The sequence below is a fragment of the Squalius cephalus genome, assembly GCF_949319135.1.
Source record: "Squalius cephalus genome assembly, chromosome: 4".
NCBI classification, from domain to species: domain Eukaryota; kingdom Metazoa; phylum Chordata; class Actinopteri; order Cypriniformes; family Leuciscidae; genus Squalius; species Squalius cephalus.
Genome location: NC_137125.1, coordinates 45,929,837 through 45,951,940, shown reverse-complemented (window position 1 = coordinate 45,951,940; position 22,104 = coordinate 45,929,837). Strand labels below are relative to the sequence as shown.

Sequence of the window (22,104 nt, the reverse complement as noted above, 5' to 3'; positions counted from 1 at the left end):
CTTTGCATAAACTGGCTGCTGTTTTCAAGACAGACCGTGACAATAACACGCAATCATAAGATATACGGATGACACTATTTGATTCATAATACCGAGTGTCATGACTACTATCATGATAGATGCTTCCTACACAGATCAGTCAGATTAAAAGCGTTTTTCCTTATTTAAAGGTCATGTAACATCTTATTTGTTTCCTTCGCCTCTAAATGTCTATGTGGGTCATCTTTCTTCACATAATATTATAAGAAACCTACTAGGCCATTTTTCATCTACAATGACACATGCTGCAGAAATGTCATTGATTCTCAAATATTTAATGGTATGAGGCAGATGCTATACAGGGAAAACTATGGAAGGCAGATGTGGGGAAAGTCACAGTTTACATGAGCATTTACATTACGGGGTAATTACAGTGCAAGTTCTGATTAATACTAAAGGATGTGTGATTATTTAATGACGTAATTATTTTGTGGAGCTGCTCATAAATATACTCTGTTATTATGTTGTTGGTGTTGTAATTAATTGCATTCATAGTCACTATAAAATGTGTTACAGTATAAACAAAAGGGTCTGTGCCAACAGAATTTACAAGAAACTGTAGGATGGATAAGGAGAGCCAAATCCTGTAATCAAAATACATGCTCTTTATCTTAGTTTGCACAATTCAACAGTGCACATCATTTCAATTCATGATTATTTGTCAGCAAAATGCGTCATCCGACGAACTTTTGACAGCTTTGTCGACACAATTATGACTAAAAGTTTTCTAAGAAGTATTTCCTACTCAAGCAAGGCGGTATTGACCGGCATTATATACCTATTTGGCAAAAGGGAAGACAACATTCTTTTTTCTCTAGTCAGGTAGCACCAATTTTAGACAGCAAAGTTTTGTTGAAAGCCCATTTTGCCAGCAGTGAAGAACCCCTTTAACTTGCTCCACTTTCAAAAAGACTTTATTTTTAGTGTCACCAAGCCTCTTTTTATTGTTAGTTCAGAAAGAAATGCACATTTATTTTTTCTGTATCAAATGCAATGACATTTAGAATGTATGTCACATTACTGAAGTAAAATGGGTTGCAAATGCCCTTTAAAGTTGACTATTTTTTCAGTGAATATCATTGCAATTTAATGCCACTTTCAAGGTCATATTATCTCCTGTTAATTATATTATTATTAGATATAAAGGTTCAAATCTATAATCTAGTATATACAATATTCAGGCCTGAATAGTACATGAATGCTACAAAATGTGTGGTGTGTGTGTGAATATATCAGTGCCCACCTGTTCACTCATACTGTTAATGCCATCTGGCCCGAGCAGATTGACTGCTTGCTTGACCAGGTCAGTTCGTCCACAGTTGAGCATCCGGAAGCCCAGGTCCTGCAGGAATTTTGCTTCTGTGGATGCAGCGTCCAGTTTCCTTGTGGTACAGAAGCAGTCGTCTGCTCTGTTGAATAAAAGGTAAGTGTTTATTTACTTTTTTTTATACACATACAACAGTTCTTTCATATTCTGCCACACTAATTAGATTCAGCCTAGCAGCTTGTAATTAAGTATGTTTTTATTATATATTCTTTCATAATTCTTATTTATTTTATATACATTTATATATTACATTACATAATATATATATATATATATATATATATATATATATATATATATATATAAATAATGTAAATAATATATAATACATATTGAATATATAATATAATACATTATATATATTGTTATATATAAAAAATCTAATGATTATAAAATATTTTATAAAAATATATTTTAATTTCTTTCATATAACATCATTTTCTTTTCAAGAAAATGTTACTAGGCTTCTAGGCTAGAAGAAAGACAACACATACACACACACACGCACACGCACACACACTTTAAAAGACTGTTGCCAAGTTAACCGGCATCTGTTAAGGTGCTCCTCAAAATAACTATGTCCATGTCACATGTCCTGTCACTAGGAAACTAAATCCAGACAAGAATTTAACAATACTCTGTGCAGTATGAGTACATTGTGTGTGTGTGTGTGTGTGTGTGTGTGTGTGTGTGTGTGTGTGTGTGTGTGTGTGTGTGTGTGTGTGTGTGTGTGCGTCTATGTGTTTGTGTGTCCTTCTGTCCTTTAATGAATGACTAACTGTTAATAAAGGCATTCTACATGCATAACGTGTATGCCGACCATGTGTTTGTGCATGTATGGAAGTGACGTTGCCTTCCAAACCTACTTCAGCTGCCGCGGCTCACAGTCCACCCCGGGTAACAGCAGTCGGGCTGCCTGACGTACATCATCACTGTCCACAGAGAAGCTTCGGCGGTGTTCTGTGTGCGCCACGGCCACCCGGATCCATTCCATCAGTGGAGGCAGGACCAGGAACGGCCTGCAGGGGCAGAAGAAAGATATGTTTGATATAAGAAAAGCAGTTTACTGATTTCATCATTTATGTTGTCAACAAACTTCATTCCTAGTATTTAAGAATTAAACATTCAGATCAAAAGGTTTTAAAGATCATAAGAAACAAATTCAGTCCAGTGCGTCCAAACCTTTGACTGTCAGCGTACGTTTGTTTCCTATAAAGAAGTAATCATAAACTCTCTGGTGGGATTACAGTTTCTACTAATTACCAGCACTAAGCTTCATCTAATTAGTGTGGCGGAATATGAAAGTCCTGTTACCAAACTGACAAGTTTTCAGTCAGAAAAAGATAATTTGAGACTCATAAATACACTCTCATTCCAACAGACGAATCTGAATTCAAAAAATAGAATTAAAAGGCTGCAAATGTGCTTCCATTACACTTTCTCAATGTGCCAAACACCACTTTTACATATTCAAAACTATTCTTTACAGGGTAAAGTTTGAGGGACATGAGGAAGCTGACTCAACTGCAGTGAGTCATAATGATCATGACCATGAAATCCGATGAGCATATTCAGATTATTTTACTGCTGTTTAACTGAGTTTAGAGTCTTGTCAGGTTGTTGTGGATCAACATTAAATAATGGCGACAGCTATATAACATGACTATATGAGAAATGCACAGAGTTGGTTGAAATGGACTTAGTTTATGGCTTTCAAGTATGAAAAAGCAATGACTTCACCGTTTTTGTCCGCCCACACAACATTATCTGTTCGTCTTTGTGTCAAAGTTGTTCCACACACCCCTCTGTGCTAAAAAGCATGCAATGTGTGGGACAAAACATATCATCATAGTTTCCAAATTAGAGAAAACATTTGAGAGTTGTTATTGCACGCACTTGGACGTAAATAAAAAGGAGGCATTTTGACCGTAGAAATATTGGGAACGAAACCATCAAGCTTCACCATGAACCATCTATCTTCATATAATTGTGCTTCTTATGACCTGCATCTAACAGCTAGCTTTGCACAATCCTAACTCTTCCTCCCCGGACACCTACCCACCGCAAGAAAGCCTGCCAGGAATCCGAGTTTTGCCAAAACAAACCGCAAACCCTTCTCTGTTTCTCTTCTGCCTGAATAATGTGCTTCTCCGCTCCCCTCCCTTTGAAGAAATGTTTGTAGGAAAAGGACGTGGTTCTCATTCCAGTCTGGAGTTTAAAAGTGTAGCCACATCTAGATGGAAAATAAGACTGTTTTCTTTTTTCGCACTTTAACCAGAGGAAGGGAGTTTTCTTATCAAAATCACTTCAGGGTCTCTTGAAAAATGTCAAAGTCTTCATAAATATTTTACCGAGATATATTCCATTGATTTATGGAAGCTTGGTACTTTAATCTAAAGGAGTAGTACAATAAAAAGATCACATCAAACATTTAAGAAAAAAATACATACTTTTTGTTTTGAAATAAATATTTTTTATAAATATTTTTTTAAAAATCCCCATGAAAAAGACTCCATGAATGAATATACAATATAATTTATTGTTGCAATATATATATATATATATATATATATATATATATATATATATATATATATATAATATTTGCATTTTATATTTATAAACTCTTCCTGTTTCAAATAAGATTTTTTTTGTCAAGAAGCTATTAAGACTATTATTTTGAGACTGCAGAAGTCATGAAAAGTTGCATTTTCAGTTGAATTTGGGGAAACCACCAGAAACATTTGCTGCATTGAGCTATTTGAATGACTTTTGTTTGATTTGTTCATTGCAAACAGCTGAAAGTCTGTAGATTTTGCCAATAAACCTGATTTGCAATGGGGGTGGGTTGAATAAATTTGATTACAACTGTATTCACACACAAAAACAACATTTACTGAATATAATAATATATTCAAATATTACGTTTATTATATTTAATATAAATATAATTATTACATAGAAATATAATTTATTATAAATTTATTTACATTTTAGATTTATAAAATGTATTGTTAGATATAAGGTGTTATAATATATTTTTATATTTTTTTTATAATACCACATTTATATATATATATAAACAAAACATTATTTCCTATTAACTAAAATAATATAAAAATACCTCCACATAACCACTTAATCTTAACCTTACTTACTTTACAGTACAAATGACACTAGAGCTTTAGGCAAACTGAGAACGATTCCTTGTTTAAAATTTCAATTAACTGTCTTCAAGATCTAGGATAGACGTTTCCAGCAAGTATATTTCCAAGATCTTTCAGTGTATTTCATGTTGGAAATTATACAGTACAGTATGTGGGACAAAACAGGGTGATAATTACAGTGTGTATATGAGTGTTCGTGCCCTTGGTGTATTATTCTTCTACAGAATGTTGAAAGGTTGATGAAATGTCACTGAGCACATCAACAAAAGTCCACAGGACTGAAGCCTGCAATCTAAAGCCAGAGCACTGAACACCTCCAGACGCTCCTTCGCTCTGATCTCTTGTTTTCTTTTTCCATCTCTATTCATTATTCCTGTCCTCACCTACAATCTATTTTATTTTTTCTGTCATTCTCTTATCTTTCACTCTCTCTTTCTTCCTCCACTCTCTCATTCTTCTGTGAGAGGCCAAGAAAGAAATGAATAAAATAGAGCAGACCCTCTCTGGGGAAGCAGATAGCTTTCTGATTCTGTCGAGCATTGCATGGGCGTCCCACAGTGTCCTTAGAAGGGGGCTTTTTATCACATCTGAGTGATGTGGGGCAGCCAGGGAAGAGAGGTCCTGATGGATTTATCAAGATGCAGCGGATGCTGAACTTAACTCCATAACAATCCATTAACGCTCTCCTCCAACAGGAGTAAAGCGTTCTACTGTATCTTCATTGTGCTAAATCAATGCATCTGGAAATTCAAGATGAAGTGTAAATCCCGTTCTCCTTGCCTTCCCTGAGCCCCGACTGTGTCAATAATCCTAAAAGTCATCTGGAAAAAATCATGTACCACCATCATGTACCAGGTCACTCGATGCTGTATAACACTGCAGAGGTGTTTTATGCGGTTGCTTGGGTGTTTTGGGTGGCTGCAATATGATACTCTTATAATAATTATAATTACCCAGTAATTATAGCAGTGATGCTTGCATTAGCAAACACCACAAATAAAATATTCGATTGGGATTTATGTATCTACATAAACTCTACATGACATCCTGTGCTGCCTTGATTAACTCCAATATTGTGACAAACATGGCGCTAATGCACAATGTACCTCTCAGTATGCAGGGTAATCTTTGAGGGTTCAACATTAGGGTTTTCCCACTCCATCTGAGGACAGTGCATGAAGTAGCAGAGCGTGTAGAGGGCTTCCGGTTCCCAGTGCACGGTGCCGGTGCGGTTCTCGTGTACGGGCGTTCCATTGCTGGGGTTCTTGATGTGCAGAGGCTGAAGTTGATGCATGGCACGAGACACCAGGTCACCTATAGGGGGCGGTAAAGACATGCGGTTGAGTGTATGGGAATGTCCTTTTACAAAGACTTCCTTAGGATTGCGGCTTCGCATCAAATAAAGCTTTTACACTGTTTATGACATAAAACTAGAGGCCTTGTACATAAGCACATGCACAAAAGACAGACAGTTGCACATTTGACAGGAAGACATTCATTAAAGGAGGAAATGACTGCTTCAGGATGACAACCTTTTCCCTTTCTCACCCAAATCTGGTGCAGGGGTTACAGGAGATATCACTCATCTTATGGTAAGGAAACTTGTCAAAATGTCAAAATATGTGTATTAAACCTTAAACTGACAAAAGCTACAATTTAGACTGATTCCAATAAGAAAAGAAGAGCCAGAAAATATAGTTCTTGGGTATCTAAACTCACTTCCAGACACTTTTAAAGTGACCAGAAGTGCCTGAAAAGGTGTGCAACTGTGTGCAAACGTTTTCACAAAGAAATCATGAATGATCAATAAGTTATAAAATAGACTAACATTTAGAACACAACAAAAACAATACACTTGGTAGACATAAAAACAAGGAATGTGTTAAGCTAATATGTTTATGTACAGTATTTTTGTATATATATACTGTATATATTGAATATAAAAAACAAAAAATAACATAAACAATTTAATATAACTTAAATAATTGAATATACATACACACACAACACATACAGTACAGGCCAAAAGTTTGGACACATTACTATTTTTAATGTTTTTGAAAGAAGTTTCTTCTGCTCATCAAGCCTGCATTTATTTGATCAAAAATACAGAAAAAAATGTAATATTGTGATATATTATTACAATTTTAAATAATTGGTTTTCAATTTATAATACTTTAAATTATCATTTATTTCGGTGATGCAAAGCTGAATTTTCAGGATCATTACTCCAGTCTTCAGTGTCACATGTGACATCCAGTCAATCACATGATCCTTTAGAAATTATTCTAATGTTCTGATTTATTATGAGTGTTGGAAACAGTTCTGCTGCCTAATATATTTGATGAATAAAAGGTTAAAACGAACTGCATTTATTCAAAATAAAAAAAATTTTTTTTAATATAAATCTTCTTTATTATCACTTTTTATCAATTTAACACATCCTTGCTGAATAAAATTATTGATTTATTAAAAAAAAATAAAGAAAAAAATTACTGACCCCAAATTACTGACCAGTAGTGTATATTGTTGTTATAAAAGATTTCTATCTTGAAAACATTTGCTTCTTTCTTTTTCTTTTCTTTTTTCTTTTTCTTTTTTTTATTCATCAAAGTATCCTAAAAAAGTATCACAGGTTATGAAAAAATATTAAGCAGCAGACCTGTTTCCAACTTTGATAATGAATCATCATATTAGAATGATTTCTAAAGGATCATTTGATAGACTGGAGTAATGATCCTGAAAATTCAGCTTTGCATCACCGAAATAAATGATAATTTAAAGTATAATACATTGAAAACCAATTATTTTAAATTGTAATAATATATCACAATATTACATTTTTTTTCTGTATTTTTGATCAAATAAATGCAGGCTTGATGAGCAGAAGAAACTTCTTTCAAAAACATTAAAAATAGTAATGTGTCCAAACTTTTGGCCTGTACTGTATACACAAATATACGTACAAAAAACATAAAAAAATATAACAATTTATAAACAAAACACCTGTTATAAACACCTGTTATTTAAAAAAAAAAAAGTTTGACTACATAAGAACACTTGTACAGAATTATTAGTCATTGGGACCTATTATTTATTCACATAAACACAGAAATGATTAACTTTACTGATCAAATTATCTTGGATGAATTACAGAGCCTTCTTGGCAAAACCAAGGAAAATTTAATTGCTTCTTTAAGAACAACATCCACACATATTCACATACATAAACACAAACACCGCAATTACCGAGAAAGCGAGCAAGAGGAAGTCTGCACACTGTTTTAAACCTTAAGTTGTTAACATGTCTATGTGAGTGTATGCTGCTTTCTTAATTTTATTGGATGAAGCACTATAGCAGCAGCTGGTGAAAATCACTCGCCATCACACAAACATTCCATTTCTCTCTCTTTCTCTTTTTCTCAAACAAACACACACACACACACACACCTCTCCTGCACATAGCTACACTGACTGTGCTACTCTATAATGGCCTAGCGAATTATCAAAAGGAAAGCCTTCTTACCAAGGCAAATCGACTCTTTCCAAGTACAGCCCTCATTAAAATTTTATAGAGGAGAGCTGGTTTAAAGAAGGCAATCAGGCACAGATTTTTAATAGTCCCTAAAAGCTTTTTTTGTGTGGAAGTTACAGTGAATATTTGAGAGCAGAGTTGGGCCTCATATAATCAATTACTTTTTTACAAGTAATGAATTTTTGGCACAAAATAAATAAATAAATACATAAAATGAGTGTCATTTTTCATTTACATCAAAAATAAATAAATAAATATCATACTTCCAATGTACAAATACCCTGCAAGCCACACAAAACAGTAACACAAAAGTCACCATGATCTTTTTATGGAATATTGCATTTATTATAAATGATTTATCCATGTGCATCATTACATTCTTTTAAAAATTCATGTGCCCTCGTAATCTTTAATCAAAATAACTTCCCCTCCTGCTTGCAGCGGCTTCTCTTCTCCACTCCTCTCCTCTCCTCTCCTCTCCTCTCCTCTCCTCTCCTCTCGATGGACAAATTCAAGTCCCGTTCTACATTTTTTCTTGGTTGAGAAGCTGTTCCACTCGGATATACGTCGCAATAGGGAAGAAACTTATTTCATGCAAACTTTAACACATTACTGTCCATAAAAAAGTAACAATAGAACATAATTATTTTTATATTTTAACACTATTGTACTCTTAATAAGCTTCTGCTTCATCCCGCTCCTTTTCAAACATATTGTAATTATTGTTATAATACTTTATAGATATTTTTTTTTCTTTCGGTGTGTTGCAAGATCCTTATTGTATTTTCATATTTTTATTTGTATCTTTTTTTGTTGTTCAAAATAAAAAGAAAGAAAGAAAGAAAGTACACAGTTTGAGAGTAAGATGCGATTGAATATAAAATCACTCTCTCAAGCCTTGTATGAAAAACTGCTAAAAACCATGATCAGAAGACTGGCATGTTCCACTGCTCATGAAAAGAAGCACACATTTCATCACCTGTCCAGATGGTCTGAAACATGTCTTTCAAGTTCTGCCAAGGACCATTCACTTGAAGCTTGCCTTCACTAGATTGTACCGGTGTGTGTGTGAGGCAGGAGTGAAGTGGCAGCTACTATGCAGCCGAGCCGCTGTTGTTATTCAGCACCGATCCGTGCAAAAGGGAACAACTCTCTCAGCAAGAATGACAAAGGATTTGATTCCAGTGTGACCACTGTACACCCTGGGAGTTAGTGTTAACATTGTACATTCTGCCTGAACCAGATTCTATTTTGGCTTCTGCTGCTTTAAGGTAAACTATCACTGACTTGGAGCTGCACATGGAAGACGAGAAGCTCAAACATCAGCGGAAAAGCAGCCAGGGCAGAATTCAAATCTTTGCAATTCAAAGAGCACACCATATCTCTGGAAAAATACTGCATTATTGTGTTGTCCTATTTAAAAAACAACTAATTATGTTATATCATTACGTTTCATGGAAAATAGCAAGTAACATGTTGCTCAACAGGGGGTCTGCGGATTTTTGTTTGATCGCAAACAAATTTTTGACAACTTTTTTCCCCCTTGCTCTCAGTGAGAGTTTGGCTCAGCTAAAGTGTGACCTGTGAATCACCTCTGGAGCTCATGAGTGCGTGAGGAGCTTCGGACCAGAGGAGTGTAAAAGACCTCTGCATACCACTCATTCTCACCGCTTCTGAGCTTTACAGCCGCTGACCTTTCTGCAGAAGACAACATATGGCGTCAGCACAAAATATGACCGTTCTGTCAAAATACTAAGAAACAGATGGCCAAAGGCTCTAAACCATTGAGAGACTTACATCATGATTAAATCTAATCAACAAAGCTGCACTATATCCAACATAATGGAGAGGAAAAATGTTTAGAAAAAGGTTTTTCTATTAATTTTCTCTGTTATATATATAATTTAGAATCAGGTTATCAAAAACTAAAATGAAACCTAAATAAAAACACTTTTGTTATCTGAAATAAAAAAACGAATTCATTTGAAAATATTTAACCAAACTAAAATACATTTAATGACTACAAAACTATCTAAAGAAAATAAACATTTATTTGAGCTTTTGATTAAGAATATTATGCAGTTAATGCACTGTGAACTAACATGGCCGTGAAAGATTAAAAAATGCTGTACAAATATATTTCTTATTGTTAGTTACTGGATTAACGTCAAAACTTCTTGCAAAGTTAAAAACGAATAATGAATACATTTTAAAAATTAAAGTTATTCAATAAAAATATTTAAATGATATCACTGAACGCAATAACTAAGCAGCACAAGAATACTAAAACTGAAATAAAAACTGAAACTATAAAAAACTAATACTAACAGTCAACAGAGTGAAAACTAAACTAAATGAAAATGACAAAATGAAAGTAAAACTACAGCTAAAACCAAAAAAAGAAGTACAAGAAAAAAGAAAAGAAAAAGCAACGGCAAAACAGGGTTCACAACCTTTCTAAATATGTTCACTGTGGTCCATTACTGAGATTTATATAGATTTATATATAATCTATATAAAATCGCATCTTAGTAAGTCATCATTTGAACCTCTTTACATATTTATTTTTTATTTTTTCATTTGTATCGTAGATATTTAAGTTGAAACCCAACACTTGCATTTACGTGAAAGTGTAATGCGGCAATTTCTCTCTCTAAAAAAAAATAATCCAGTCGTCTCCAGCGTGCAATGAATTCTGGGGTAGGCTAGGCCGCGAAGGATCCATCTGTTGTATCCTTCATTGCCCGTTCTACATTTGTAGGCAGCATTCGAAGGAACCTTCGAACTGGGAGAGCCTTCGTCGTGCTGCTGTGAGACAATCTGCCTTCGAAGGATGCAGCCTTTGAATTCGGGTGCAGCTAATGTCTTCAGAAAATTTTTAAATCTACTTTACGCTATAATAATCGACACACAGCGGGCTCCAAAACACATGCTGATAGATGGCATAGTTGGCACACATATCCAGGCAAGTCAGACAAGTTCCAGGAGAATGAGGTACATTCTCTTTACCAGGATCCAACAGAGGCTCCCGTTTTTTCAACCCAAGCCTTTTGGGTGTGATTCAGCTTTGAAATTGCTCCAATTATAGATCCACAAATTCCCCTTTACTTCCACCTTCTCTTGCTACAGAGAATCAGGCAGCCCAAATGATAGATCCTCTACATGGCCTTCTCTAGTCGAATAGCTCTTTGGCGGCTGGTGTATCTTGGAGGGTGTTAAAAGACGGGAGAGAGCGGAGGCATGCTCACGTCTTTATACTTTGCAGTAATTATTCTCCGGTCGTTCGCAAAAGGCCTCTCAGGCACACCTGCATTAATCATGAAGAATGACTCGGAGGAACTCCCTCTCTCTTCTCCCTTCAGCAGATGCTGAAGTAGGAGGTGTAATTATGAGGAACGGATCACGCCCCCGTCAAATATGATGCCGCAGAGATGCCCTGCGAGCCCATCCACTCAGCCAAGTGCGATATTGAGCCATAATACTCCACTTTTGTATTTCTTGCTGTATAGTTTTACATAATATTGAAAAATGGATTCTTTGAAGGTAAGCGAGCGCAAAATGAACACTGAAGATCTACCTTCAGTCCCCAATGCAAATTACTTAAGGGAGAAGACAATTCACCAGCCCTCTTACTTTTCAACTACCATGTTTAACGATCCAATCAATTTCTGACAGATTTATAAGTCCCGGCTTATATTATTGAACATCCTGTTTTAATATTGAAATATGTCACATTTCGGAAGTAAAGTAAACACATTACCATTCAATATGAACAGGAAACCATCAGTGAAAGTGACCTTCAATGATTTGAATCTCAAGTAGGATGGAATCTAATAATGATGAACCACAAACTGAAGCTTCAAAGAGATGCCAAAGGACAAAGCCAAAGCTGAAAGACTGAGTGTGTCCCCTTCTCCTTTCCTGCCCTTTCAGTGTCAAAGAAGCACGGCCCCTTTGAAGTTTATTTCATGAGTGTTCACTGATGGCATTTACAGAGTCAGACAATCTCCTCAGCTTTATTGAGACACCTTACAGACAACTCGCCAGGGCCTTATGACAAATACATACAGGAACATAGCCTATGTTTAAATAATTAAAATAAATCCCTGATTATTGATTACTCATGTCTTACACTGGCTGCACACTGTATGGTTTCTAATAGTCCTTTACGACTGTTGCTTGTCAGACTGTACGAACATGATCCCTGCTGTCAGCCATGTCACAATGTAGGATCTCAATTGTCATTCATGTTCTACTGTACGGCAGTCAAAACGGACACATGCAAGAAGACTCGTTCGGAGTTTCGGTTTGTTGCTGTCTCACTAATTGCGTCATCAGGTTCTGTGTGTTTTTTTGATCCACAGAATAAAGAAAGTCATACGGGTTTGAAATGCAAATTTTTGAGTTAGCCTAACTTTAACTGGAACAATTATATGGGAAGCAACATTTTTTTTTTTTATGCAAATTTCTCTACTTTTTTTAGTCTATTTTGTTTTTGTTTATTGGTAAAAATTGGTCTCTCACCATCAGTGATTCTGATTTTGTTTCAAGGTCAAAGTAAACAATGGTCTATCCATCAGCGAGGCAATCTGAAAGAGATCAAGGCCGGTGAATCACTGTTATGCCTGACTAGTCAGCAAATGTGTCACTGAAATAGGTGCCTTCATTTAAAAGCCACATGCACACAAACAAAATTATGCAGTGTGTTTATGTATGCATATGCTTTCTGGAGACTGCCATACTGAATCCTCCAGAGAATGATGATTGCCTCATCCACCTTATGTGGCAGTGTGGACCGGAATTATAAAAGCAAACTATCACTGCGGGCCATGATTCATCTAGCTGAGGACTTGTCGCCATTAACAAAGGCGACTCACAACATCCATCACCCAGAGGCCAGAAGCACAGAGTGTCTCATCTATGGGTACATTTACAACATGACATCCATAACAAATAACCACCCTTGGGAGGCCATAACTACACAGTCTTAGTGCAGTTACTGTATTCTAATGACAGTTATAAATCAGTTCTAGTCTTGTAATTTAATTTAATTTAACAAACTGTTTGTGTCATTCCATCTGTGCACATTTACACTAGAATCAGGAGTGTGGTTTTGCTTTTATACAGCAATTCAATAAACAAGAAGTTACTATTGAGTAACTTACAGTTTACTTTATGTAGTTTTGCTCCACCAAAAAAAAAAAAGTTCCGTACAAAGTCACAACAGAACTGTTGCGCGTTGTTGAAGAATTGTTTAGGTGATTGATTCAATTACTTATTCGTGAAGACAGTCACTTATTTCATTTCTGAATGAATCATAGGGTTCATAACTTACTTAAATGAACGCAGACTGCAATCATTCACTTAATAATTTATTAAGAGAATGATTTCTTGGCTTATTAAGTGAAAGATTCAATGACTCATTCATCACTTGTTTCTCAATGACTCACTTGATTGTCACTTGTTAGTTTCTTAATGAATCCGCGTTTTGTTGGACAAATTGATTAGGTGAACGATTCAATGACTCATTCATAAACACGTCACTTGTTTCGTTACTGAAAGAATCAGTGTTTTTCAACAAATTATGAATGATTGAATGGGTTATTAAATGAATGATTCAATTACGCTTCTCAATGAATTAGCATTTTTAACAAATATGATAAGTACGATTCATTATTTATTCATAAAGATGGGCACTTGTTCTATTCCTTATTGAATGAACACATTTCAAAAGTTTGTTGCGTGAATACATTATTGACTCACTAATGACAGTCATCTACTACCAACTGGCAAATCGATTTAACTTGCAGAAAGAGTCACTGAAAACTATTGCACAGATGCACATACTGACAATCTGCCTGGAAGGCACAAATACAGAAAAGCAGAGTGACACAAACAGTAAAAAGTCCCAGCGCAGTTGGACTGTATATTAAATTAATGGATCGGAACAAACTGTTGTATAATCTTTAATTATTTACATTAAATCACATAATCCCAGGCATGCAAAATACAGTAACCACAAAGTGTAACATGGATTCAGGTAAATTTTTGTTTAACCTGAATCAACCCTAAGCCCTGATTCCATCTGCCAAGGGTGTTGCTTTCTAAGCTGTTCTCATGTTTTATGCAGATATGATGGTACATTTCCCACAGGGAAGCCTTTGCAGTGGTTTCAGAGAAGCCAGAGCAGGATTACTGAGTGGCAGCTTGGCTTACCTTTACACCCCAAAATCACATTTTATGATGAAATGTGTAGAGATGTTGGATATTAAAGCAACTCATCTCATAAAACCTGAACTGATCTTCGAAGGAGGGGGGGATAATGGAAGATGTGTATTCATCAACACTGCTGTGTGCTGAGAGACAAGACTAAAGTATTAATATGTCTGGTCTGAAGAGGATGCTCATTAGCAAAGTTTATACAACAAACCTCTATGAGACGCTCAGAGGAGCTCTTCATTTACACACTGTTAAATGCTAAAAAGCATCTGCTAAATGAATACATGTAAATGTCTTCTTTTGTATTCCACAGCAGAAATGAAGTCATATGAGTTTGAAAAAAATATGATGGTGAGTAAATTATTTTTGAGTGAACTATTCTTATATTAAGTACACTAAAAGTTAAACCACACACATAATGTAATTGCTGTATTGAAAACTATTGCTATCGTATTGACAACAACTTCCCCTTGGATCTCAGGCAAGTTTTGGATTTCTGCATAAAAGATTATCTCCACGAACGTGACAAATGGAGGTGTCTCAGTATTAACTACCAAAGTGAAAGCAGCAGGAAATAGTGCTGGAGCCTTTATAATTACTCCCTCTCAGTATAATTACCGGGTTTTCCTTTGACCGTGAAATAAAGGCACCTTGCTATGCAATCTGCTGCACAGCTCATGGGATATTTTTCCATTGAGACAGCACAAGACTTTTTGCCTCCATTAAATCTTGAAGGCGCTCACCTCATTTTCTAGAAAGAAGCACAGCTCAAGTGCACATTTATAATATCGATATTCAGACATATGGTGAATGCATATTTAATACTGTACTGCACGTTGTCATCAAAATGAATGCATACAAATCAAGCATGTGATTTCCCTGCTGACACATGCTGATCCAGCGACAAGCTTGCCTGTCCACACTGAACACCAAACTGCTGTGCGAAGAAACTTTTTAAATATCTTCTGCTTGGCTGTGACTGCTTATGGACCAGTGTAGAAAAATGATCAACAAAATATGTCTGATTAGGATAGAAACTCGCTTTAACAAGACACACCTGGTTAGGACGAGTGTTTAGCATTGGAATTTTATTTGTAGTATGTGTTCCAAAAGTGTTAAGTAACCTAACACTGATTCATTTCACTATTACAGGCAATTATTCTAAATTAGCAGCAGTTTTATGTAAGCAAAGTTAATTACGCTACAATCAAATACAATTATGTGCCATATTGGCGGAATTTGAGTTATCTTGTACAACATGAGGGTTGTCAAACTTTAACTATTAGGAGGTTTACATTTAGCTCGGTGGATTTATGCGCTTGAATCATCTGCATGTCATCACAAGCAATGCTCTTTATAAGGTGCAGGCTAATAAGGTGAACTAATTAGAATAAATTATTCAAGCCATTGTTAAAGTACAATGCCCTTTTAATTGTGGTTATTGAAAGGTGATTGCTGCACATTGTCTGTCAGCAGTGGGCAACCTGCAGAAAGAGTGGCAGGTCAGGAGTTGCTGCAGTTTGTGCAGATGAAAATGACTCACTTGCCCTTGTCTGTCTGGGGTGCGTTTCCCAAAAGCATCGTTAGCCAACTATGGTCGCAAGTTCCGTCATTATCAGCATAGTTTAACGAGTTGGCGTTTCCCGAAACCATCGTTCCAACGAACATTCACAAACAGCATCGCAAATTTGTGTGGTTGGAATGACAGCTTTTGACCTGTGGTTAGAAGCATAGTTTCTTGTTTGCATGACATATGGACTTAATAAATCCTTGTCTTAAGCAAAATAAGCAATTCATTACAATCTCTATCTTTTATATAGAATACATACAAATGTCATTTACGTCTTTTAGTTTGTCAAGAGATTTAAAGCACTGTTTTTGAAGAGTGCACATGTGCGAAGATGCTCTACCATGTAAGAACGAGCGATTGAATCTGTAAATAAAGCAAAATAACCGAGAAAAATGAGAAATAGACCTCAGATGCCATGTTCGTAATTTAGAGCAAAACATCTAGCATTAATTCGATCTCAAACAGATTCATTAAAGAAATTTATTACTCCACCACCTGCGTGACATCATTAACCAACATGGTTGAACGACCAATTTGCGACAATACGGTTCCGGGAAACAGTCGTGACTGGCTAGTTGATTTCTTCAACAATGCATCGTACTATGGTAGTGAACCAGCGAGTTACGTCGTTGTACGGGAAACGCACCCCTGATCAGCATCAGAGTTGAAAAGAGAGGGTTTTCTTAGAACAAAGTTTTACTAGTACAGTTTTGGAATGCAATAATAAATCTTCTACCAATCAGCTGTAAAATGATCCTTACATTTCTTGGCGGATATGTGCCATTTGAAAGAGTTCAAACTGCCATTGGCATAGATGTAGCCTACTATAAAACTCTTAAAGGGATGAAATTCTATTAAGCCTCTATGCGGGTAAATAAGGGGAATTTATGTCGGTTGATAGGTTAAAGAAGTATAGGAAAGTGTCAATGGTCCATTTCTGAGATAGGTGGCGGTAATGCACATATTTGTTTGCGATCCGCCGTAAAAAAAAAAAACAAGAAGAAGAAAGCGCCGGAAGCGCGCGCGCCCTCAGATCACTTGGATGTGGTTGTGTACAAGAGGTAAAAACTAGGGCTGTACTGTCCTAGTCGATTAGTCGATTAGTTGGTCGATACGTTCTGGTTCGACCAAAATTCTGATTGGTCGATTTTCTGCCGCGTTTATTTCATCAGTTTTGAGGCGCTGAGGCGCGCTCATTTCATCAGGTGGAAAGCACTAACTGCTAATGGGGGTGTTTTCAGAATACCCTTGTTTCACTGTAACAGTCTGTCTTCAAAACACCCCCCTTGTTTTCACCTTTTTTGGATTAGTCCAACCCAAGAGAGAGCGTCGAGCGTAGAAGGTTTGATGCTGAATATTATTTATTTAATTGTGAGAGCGTTTAATAGTCAGTCCTCTTCTAACATGTCAACAACAAAGAAATCGACAGTGTGGCAGCATTTTGTTAAAATTGATAACAGGAAAAAGGTCGAATGCAAAGTTTGCAAGCAACAGTTTTCCACAGCTTGACGACAAACATGACATATCATCTACTGTAAAAGTGGTAAGCTCACTTGTCTGCGTTAACTTGCCCGGTCTGTTTTGAGTAAGCTATGAACAAATATTCTTTTTTTATTAAAGTGGACGTGCCTTTTGTGTTTATTAAGAGTAAAAGCTTTAAGTTAATAGTCTATTCGTGTCTCAGCTGCGAAGCTAACGTTAAGCTCATCAGCCTCGCTCGGTGCGAGGACATGCACGGTGAAATGATAGTGTCTGACTAATAATAACTTATTATTATAACACATGACAAAAATAATTGTCTAAATTATGTTGCATATTCCTCAACAGTTCTTGTGATGATATCACTAGTTGACAACATAGTACTATTTTCGGAAATCATAAGCTATGATATTGCGCAGGTGCACGTGCAGCGCTGTCAGAGCTGACAGACTCAAGTGTCAGACTCATTTCAGTGCAAAATAATTAGGTCAAAAACGATTTAATATACTGCAAATAGCCTACTAGTTGTTTGTTTATTTATAATTCATTTAGGCGGACAACAAGGCTACCAAGTACTGCGCACAGTGCACATCTAATTAATTTAACGTTTTTTTTTCTAACGTCATTTTTAGTCGATTTTTAGTCGAAAATTTCAGGACTTCGGTCGACCAAGATTTTCTTTGGTTGAGTACAGCCCTAGTAAAAACGATATAAATACTGTTCGTTTTCTCACACAAACCACACATTTCGTGTCTTAGGCCATCAATGTGTACTTACGATGGGGAATTGTTTAATTGGGACTTCTCTGTGCATGCTCTTTCAGATAGTGACCATAGACCTGCATTATACGACTGACAGACAAGAACGGTTTGACCTAAAAATATCAAAATTAAAACTACTGCGGAAACAAAGACACCTACATCTTGGATGCCCTTGAGGTAAGCTAAAGCATATCAAAATTTAATTTCAAAGTGAACTATCCCTTTAAAATAACTGAGAGCAAAAAGGCTTTCATTATATATAGTTTTATAGCAGGCAATGGAATCAAACTGAAAATGCAAGATATTATAATTTTATTACCAGTTTTATTTTTTTTAAAACAATTAATATATTTTAGTTAGATAACCATGAACTATTATTTATTTCTTGCTAGTCGAGTGCAGACGGTATTCAGGGGAGGGGCATTTTCATCCTTTGTGTAGTGCAGGATGAGTCATCAATATGTTTGCTCAGTTTTAAGTATAAATATAAATATAAGAACTTTATTTCAGGAGAAATGTTTTAACATTTAACAGATGAAACATACATCCTTTAAGTTGGACTTCACTCCCACTTAAGTTCCACTTGATTTCAAGTAGTCAAATGTGTCCATAATTGAACAATCACGCTGTGTCTTTCTACTTTCAATTTCCTTTTTCACTTTCAAATGACTTAAAATTACTCTAAAGTTGCTCTGCACTGACAGACACCGATCTAATGTCTATAATCACCAGATTACAGTAAATCACTTCTCAGACATTCCATGCCCCGACAAATACCGATTGAACACAATATATAAATACCGTTGAAAACAAGCACCGACCAACACCAACGTAACACACTAATCCGACAAAACCCAACAAATGTGTCTGTTGCCACTGGTGCCGTCTTGGTGTAGTGTGAATTACCTAAACTTGCTAAGCATTTTACAGCTGCTCTGATGCTGAAGTGGCACTTGGTGTGTTTCCGGATGGCTCAGACCCACCAGGAAACATCACAGAGGATGGAGGCAAAAGGTTTTGATTGGACCATCTTCATTTAAAATGGAGTTGATTTGACTCCTCTCGCCGACACTTCTCATTATCATCAGAACTGCTGTTGACATTTAAGTGTTAGTTAGATAAAAAGGAAACTTTTCATGTATATAACAGCTATAATTTAGAAATGTATAAAAAACCTTACAAACTTGTCATGCAATTTCATTTCCATGATGATAAATCAGTCAAAACCCACTTTTAATTTGTGTTGCATATTAAGCTCACATCTTAAAACAGTGGAATCTTTCTTTTAATTACACATAAGGAAAAATATTATGGGTAAAAAAAGGTTTGAAAAAGTCTCCAATGCATGACTATTAGACACAAAAGTCTGACTGAGCAGCAGGTCTGTAATTAAAATTAGCCATCTAGTTTCTTTTTTCTTTTTCTTTTTTACTTTGTGTTACTATATTAATTTAGACTTATTAAAGCTATAAGTTATTGTAGCTGACACTGGGAAGTCAGCTGTGGGTCATGACATTTTGGTGGTTAATGTTTATTTTTGACTTTATAGTTTAAATGTGTATTTTTGTGTATTATGATAATGTCATAATTTTGGTTTGTCATTTGTACTTTATTATTATTTAGTTTATTTAAGTTGAGTGTCATGTGACCCGTGCTGATTTATTTCACCTGGACGTGTTAGCGTCAACTGAATGAGATGTAAATTCAGATAGGCATGTTAGTGCTCCTGACTTAATCTACTGCTGGTTACCAGGCGAATACGGTAAAACTGTTAATATTTTGTATATCATGTTTGGTTTTGTGTCCGTAATGGTGTTATGTGTAAATTATGGTTTGTTTTTCCTTTGTGTCTAGTTTTCACGGTGTCTCTTCAATAAATAAATAAAAAATGGACATCAGTACTTCGGAAGCGTGGACTGTTTAATAACCAGCGAGTAGTTACAGTGAAAACGTAGCCTAATTCCATCCTACCGGCTACAAGATGTGCTTTGGCGGTGATTCTCCAGCTTCAGCGTGCAGCCTTCTACTTATGGGTCTCTGCGCGCGGGTTGACTGTTTCCCGTGGTGATTAATGCTGCTGTCTTCAGCGCGTGGCTCTGTTGCGCCTTTCCCTGGACTTCGCGTGCTGTTTGACTGTCCCGTGGTGAACTAGAAAGTTTTGGCGTGCAGTGTGGCCTTCTGTGATGGACTGTTGCGAGCTTTAGTGTGCAAATTTGCTACATCGTCAATGGAGGATCTTCTCATACAACCTTGTGTCAGCTGTGCATCAGCAGGTTAGATGTACAATATTAAATGATATGTTTTTGTAAACGATGGATGGTTTTTACAAGTTAATGAGGTAACTGGTTCTTAACTTCTGTGATTATCATGTGTTTAAGGTTTTTAAGTAGCTAAACATTCAAGTGTTAAGGGCATTGATAAGTTAAGTGTGGTTATTCAGTCTAAGATTGTTTCACTGCTATCTATTGCGATTAAGTTACACATTTTGTACTATTTGTTAAAGTGCAAACCCTTTAGAGGAAAATGTCTGTCCAGGGCGATCTAGCTGAGCAAAATGATTCTCCATCACAAGAGAAAGTCTTATTTGCAGAGAATGAGAATATGGATGGTGTTGTGAGGGATCGTCATGTATCATGTGCATCATGCACAGAGAAATCTGAGGCAAGACTTAAAGAGCTTAATTCTGTTTTATTAGAGACAAATGAAATCAGAAAATCTTCCCGTGATAAACGTTTAACACCAAAGATGCAGGAGTTAAAAGAGCAAGAACTGACTCAAAAAGAGAAGAAGTTTAAATCTGCATATGAGAAATGGAAGTTTCAAGTCAGAGATGTTCGTTTAAAGTTAAAACATGAGTGCTCTGAAAGTGACTTGTGTGATATGATGGATGAGGTTGAGAGGCAAGAGTTTGAATTGAAAGATCTATATGATAACATACGATTCCAAGCACCACCAAGTCAAGAAACTAGGAGGAAAATTGATGCATGTTCAGCTGTAACGGCAGACTTGTTGAAATTAATGAGGGTACGCATGGTGGAGGATGGTATGGAATTTGATGCTGAGGCTGAAAGAGCAAGGTTACGTATGCTGCTGGACTGCGAGTACGCTGAGTCCATATTTGGATCCACAGTTTCTAGAGCCACGGTTGTTAGCAACCATTCTAAACCTGCATCTGAGTCTGCAAGCATTTCAACTAAGAGAGCAGAGACTGCTGCGCTGTTAGCTGCAAAAAAAGCTGAAGTGGAAAGGGAGGCTGACATTGAGGCACAAAGGCAGCAACTGAAGAAGCTTGAAGATCGTAGAGACATTGAGGTTATGGAAGCAAGGCTCAGAGTGTATACTGAGGAGGAGTCAAGGGTAAGAAGTCAGCAGTGTGGTTCAGCAAGCGGTGACAGGAGCAACCACGGTCCTCTTGTTTCTGACACATCATGTTTGAATCAGCAAGTTACTAAAAGCGAAGTATCCTTAGTGCAGGCGTTACAAGGGTCCATGGCCCTGTCTCGACTTCCTGCTCCAGAACCCCTTGTATTTTCTGGCGACCCACTGAAGTTTATAGAATGGAGCACCTCCTTTAAAGCTCTTATAGAGGGACGGTGCTCTAATCCTGCAGATAAGCTCTTCTACTTACAGAAGTATGTTGATGGTGAGGCAAGATCGGCTCTGGAAGGCAGCTTCTACAGGAAAGATGAACTGGCCTATCAGCAAGCGTGGGAGAAGCTGAATGCCAGATATGGTCACTCCTTTGTGGTGCAACGTGCCTTCAGAGAGAAACTTAATAGGTGGCCTAAGATTGGTGCAGCCGAGTACATCAAGTTAAGAGAGTTTAGTGACTTCCTACAATCATGTAGTGATGCTTTACCGCACGTTAAGGGTCTTCAGGTGCTGAACGACTGCGAGGAGAATCAGAGGATACTGGCCAAGCTTCCTTTCTGGGTGACGAGCAGGTGGAACCGTTATGTCACAGAACAGCTGGACAAAGACAAAGATTATCCAAGCTTTAACCAGTT

The 22,104-nt window shown here is 36.5% G+C and overlaps 1 protein-coding gene across 2 annotated transcripts in view; it reads right to left on the bottom strand.

Moving 5' to 3' along the window:
• btbd11a (BTB (POZ) domain containing 11a) overlaps positions 1-22,104 on the bottom strand; it is a 129,283-nt gene that overhangs the window by 17,044 nt on the left and 90,135 nt on the right. For both annotated transcript variants that reach the window (XM_079868443.1, XM_079868444.1), the window contains exons 3-5: positions 5,640-5,847; positions 2,233-2,385; positions 1,283-1,448 (exon numbers count right to left, since the gene is read on the bottom strand). In XM_079868443.1, the coding sequence (XP_079724569.1) occupies positions 1,283-1,448; positions 2,233-2,385; positions 5,640-5,847 (527 nt within the window). The remainder of the gene's footprint in view (positions 1-1,282; positions 1,449-2,232; positions 2,386-5,639; positions 5,848-22,104) is intronic.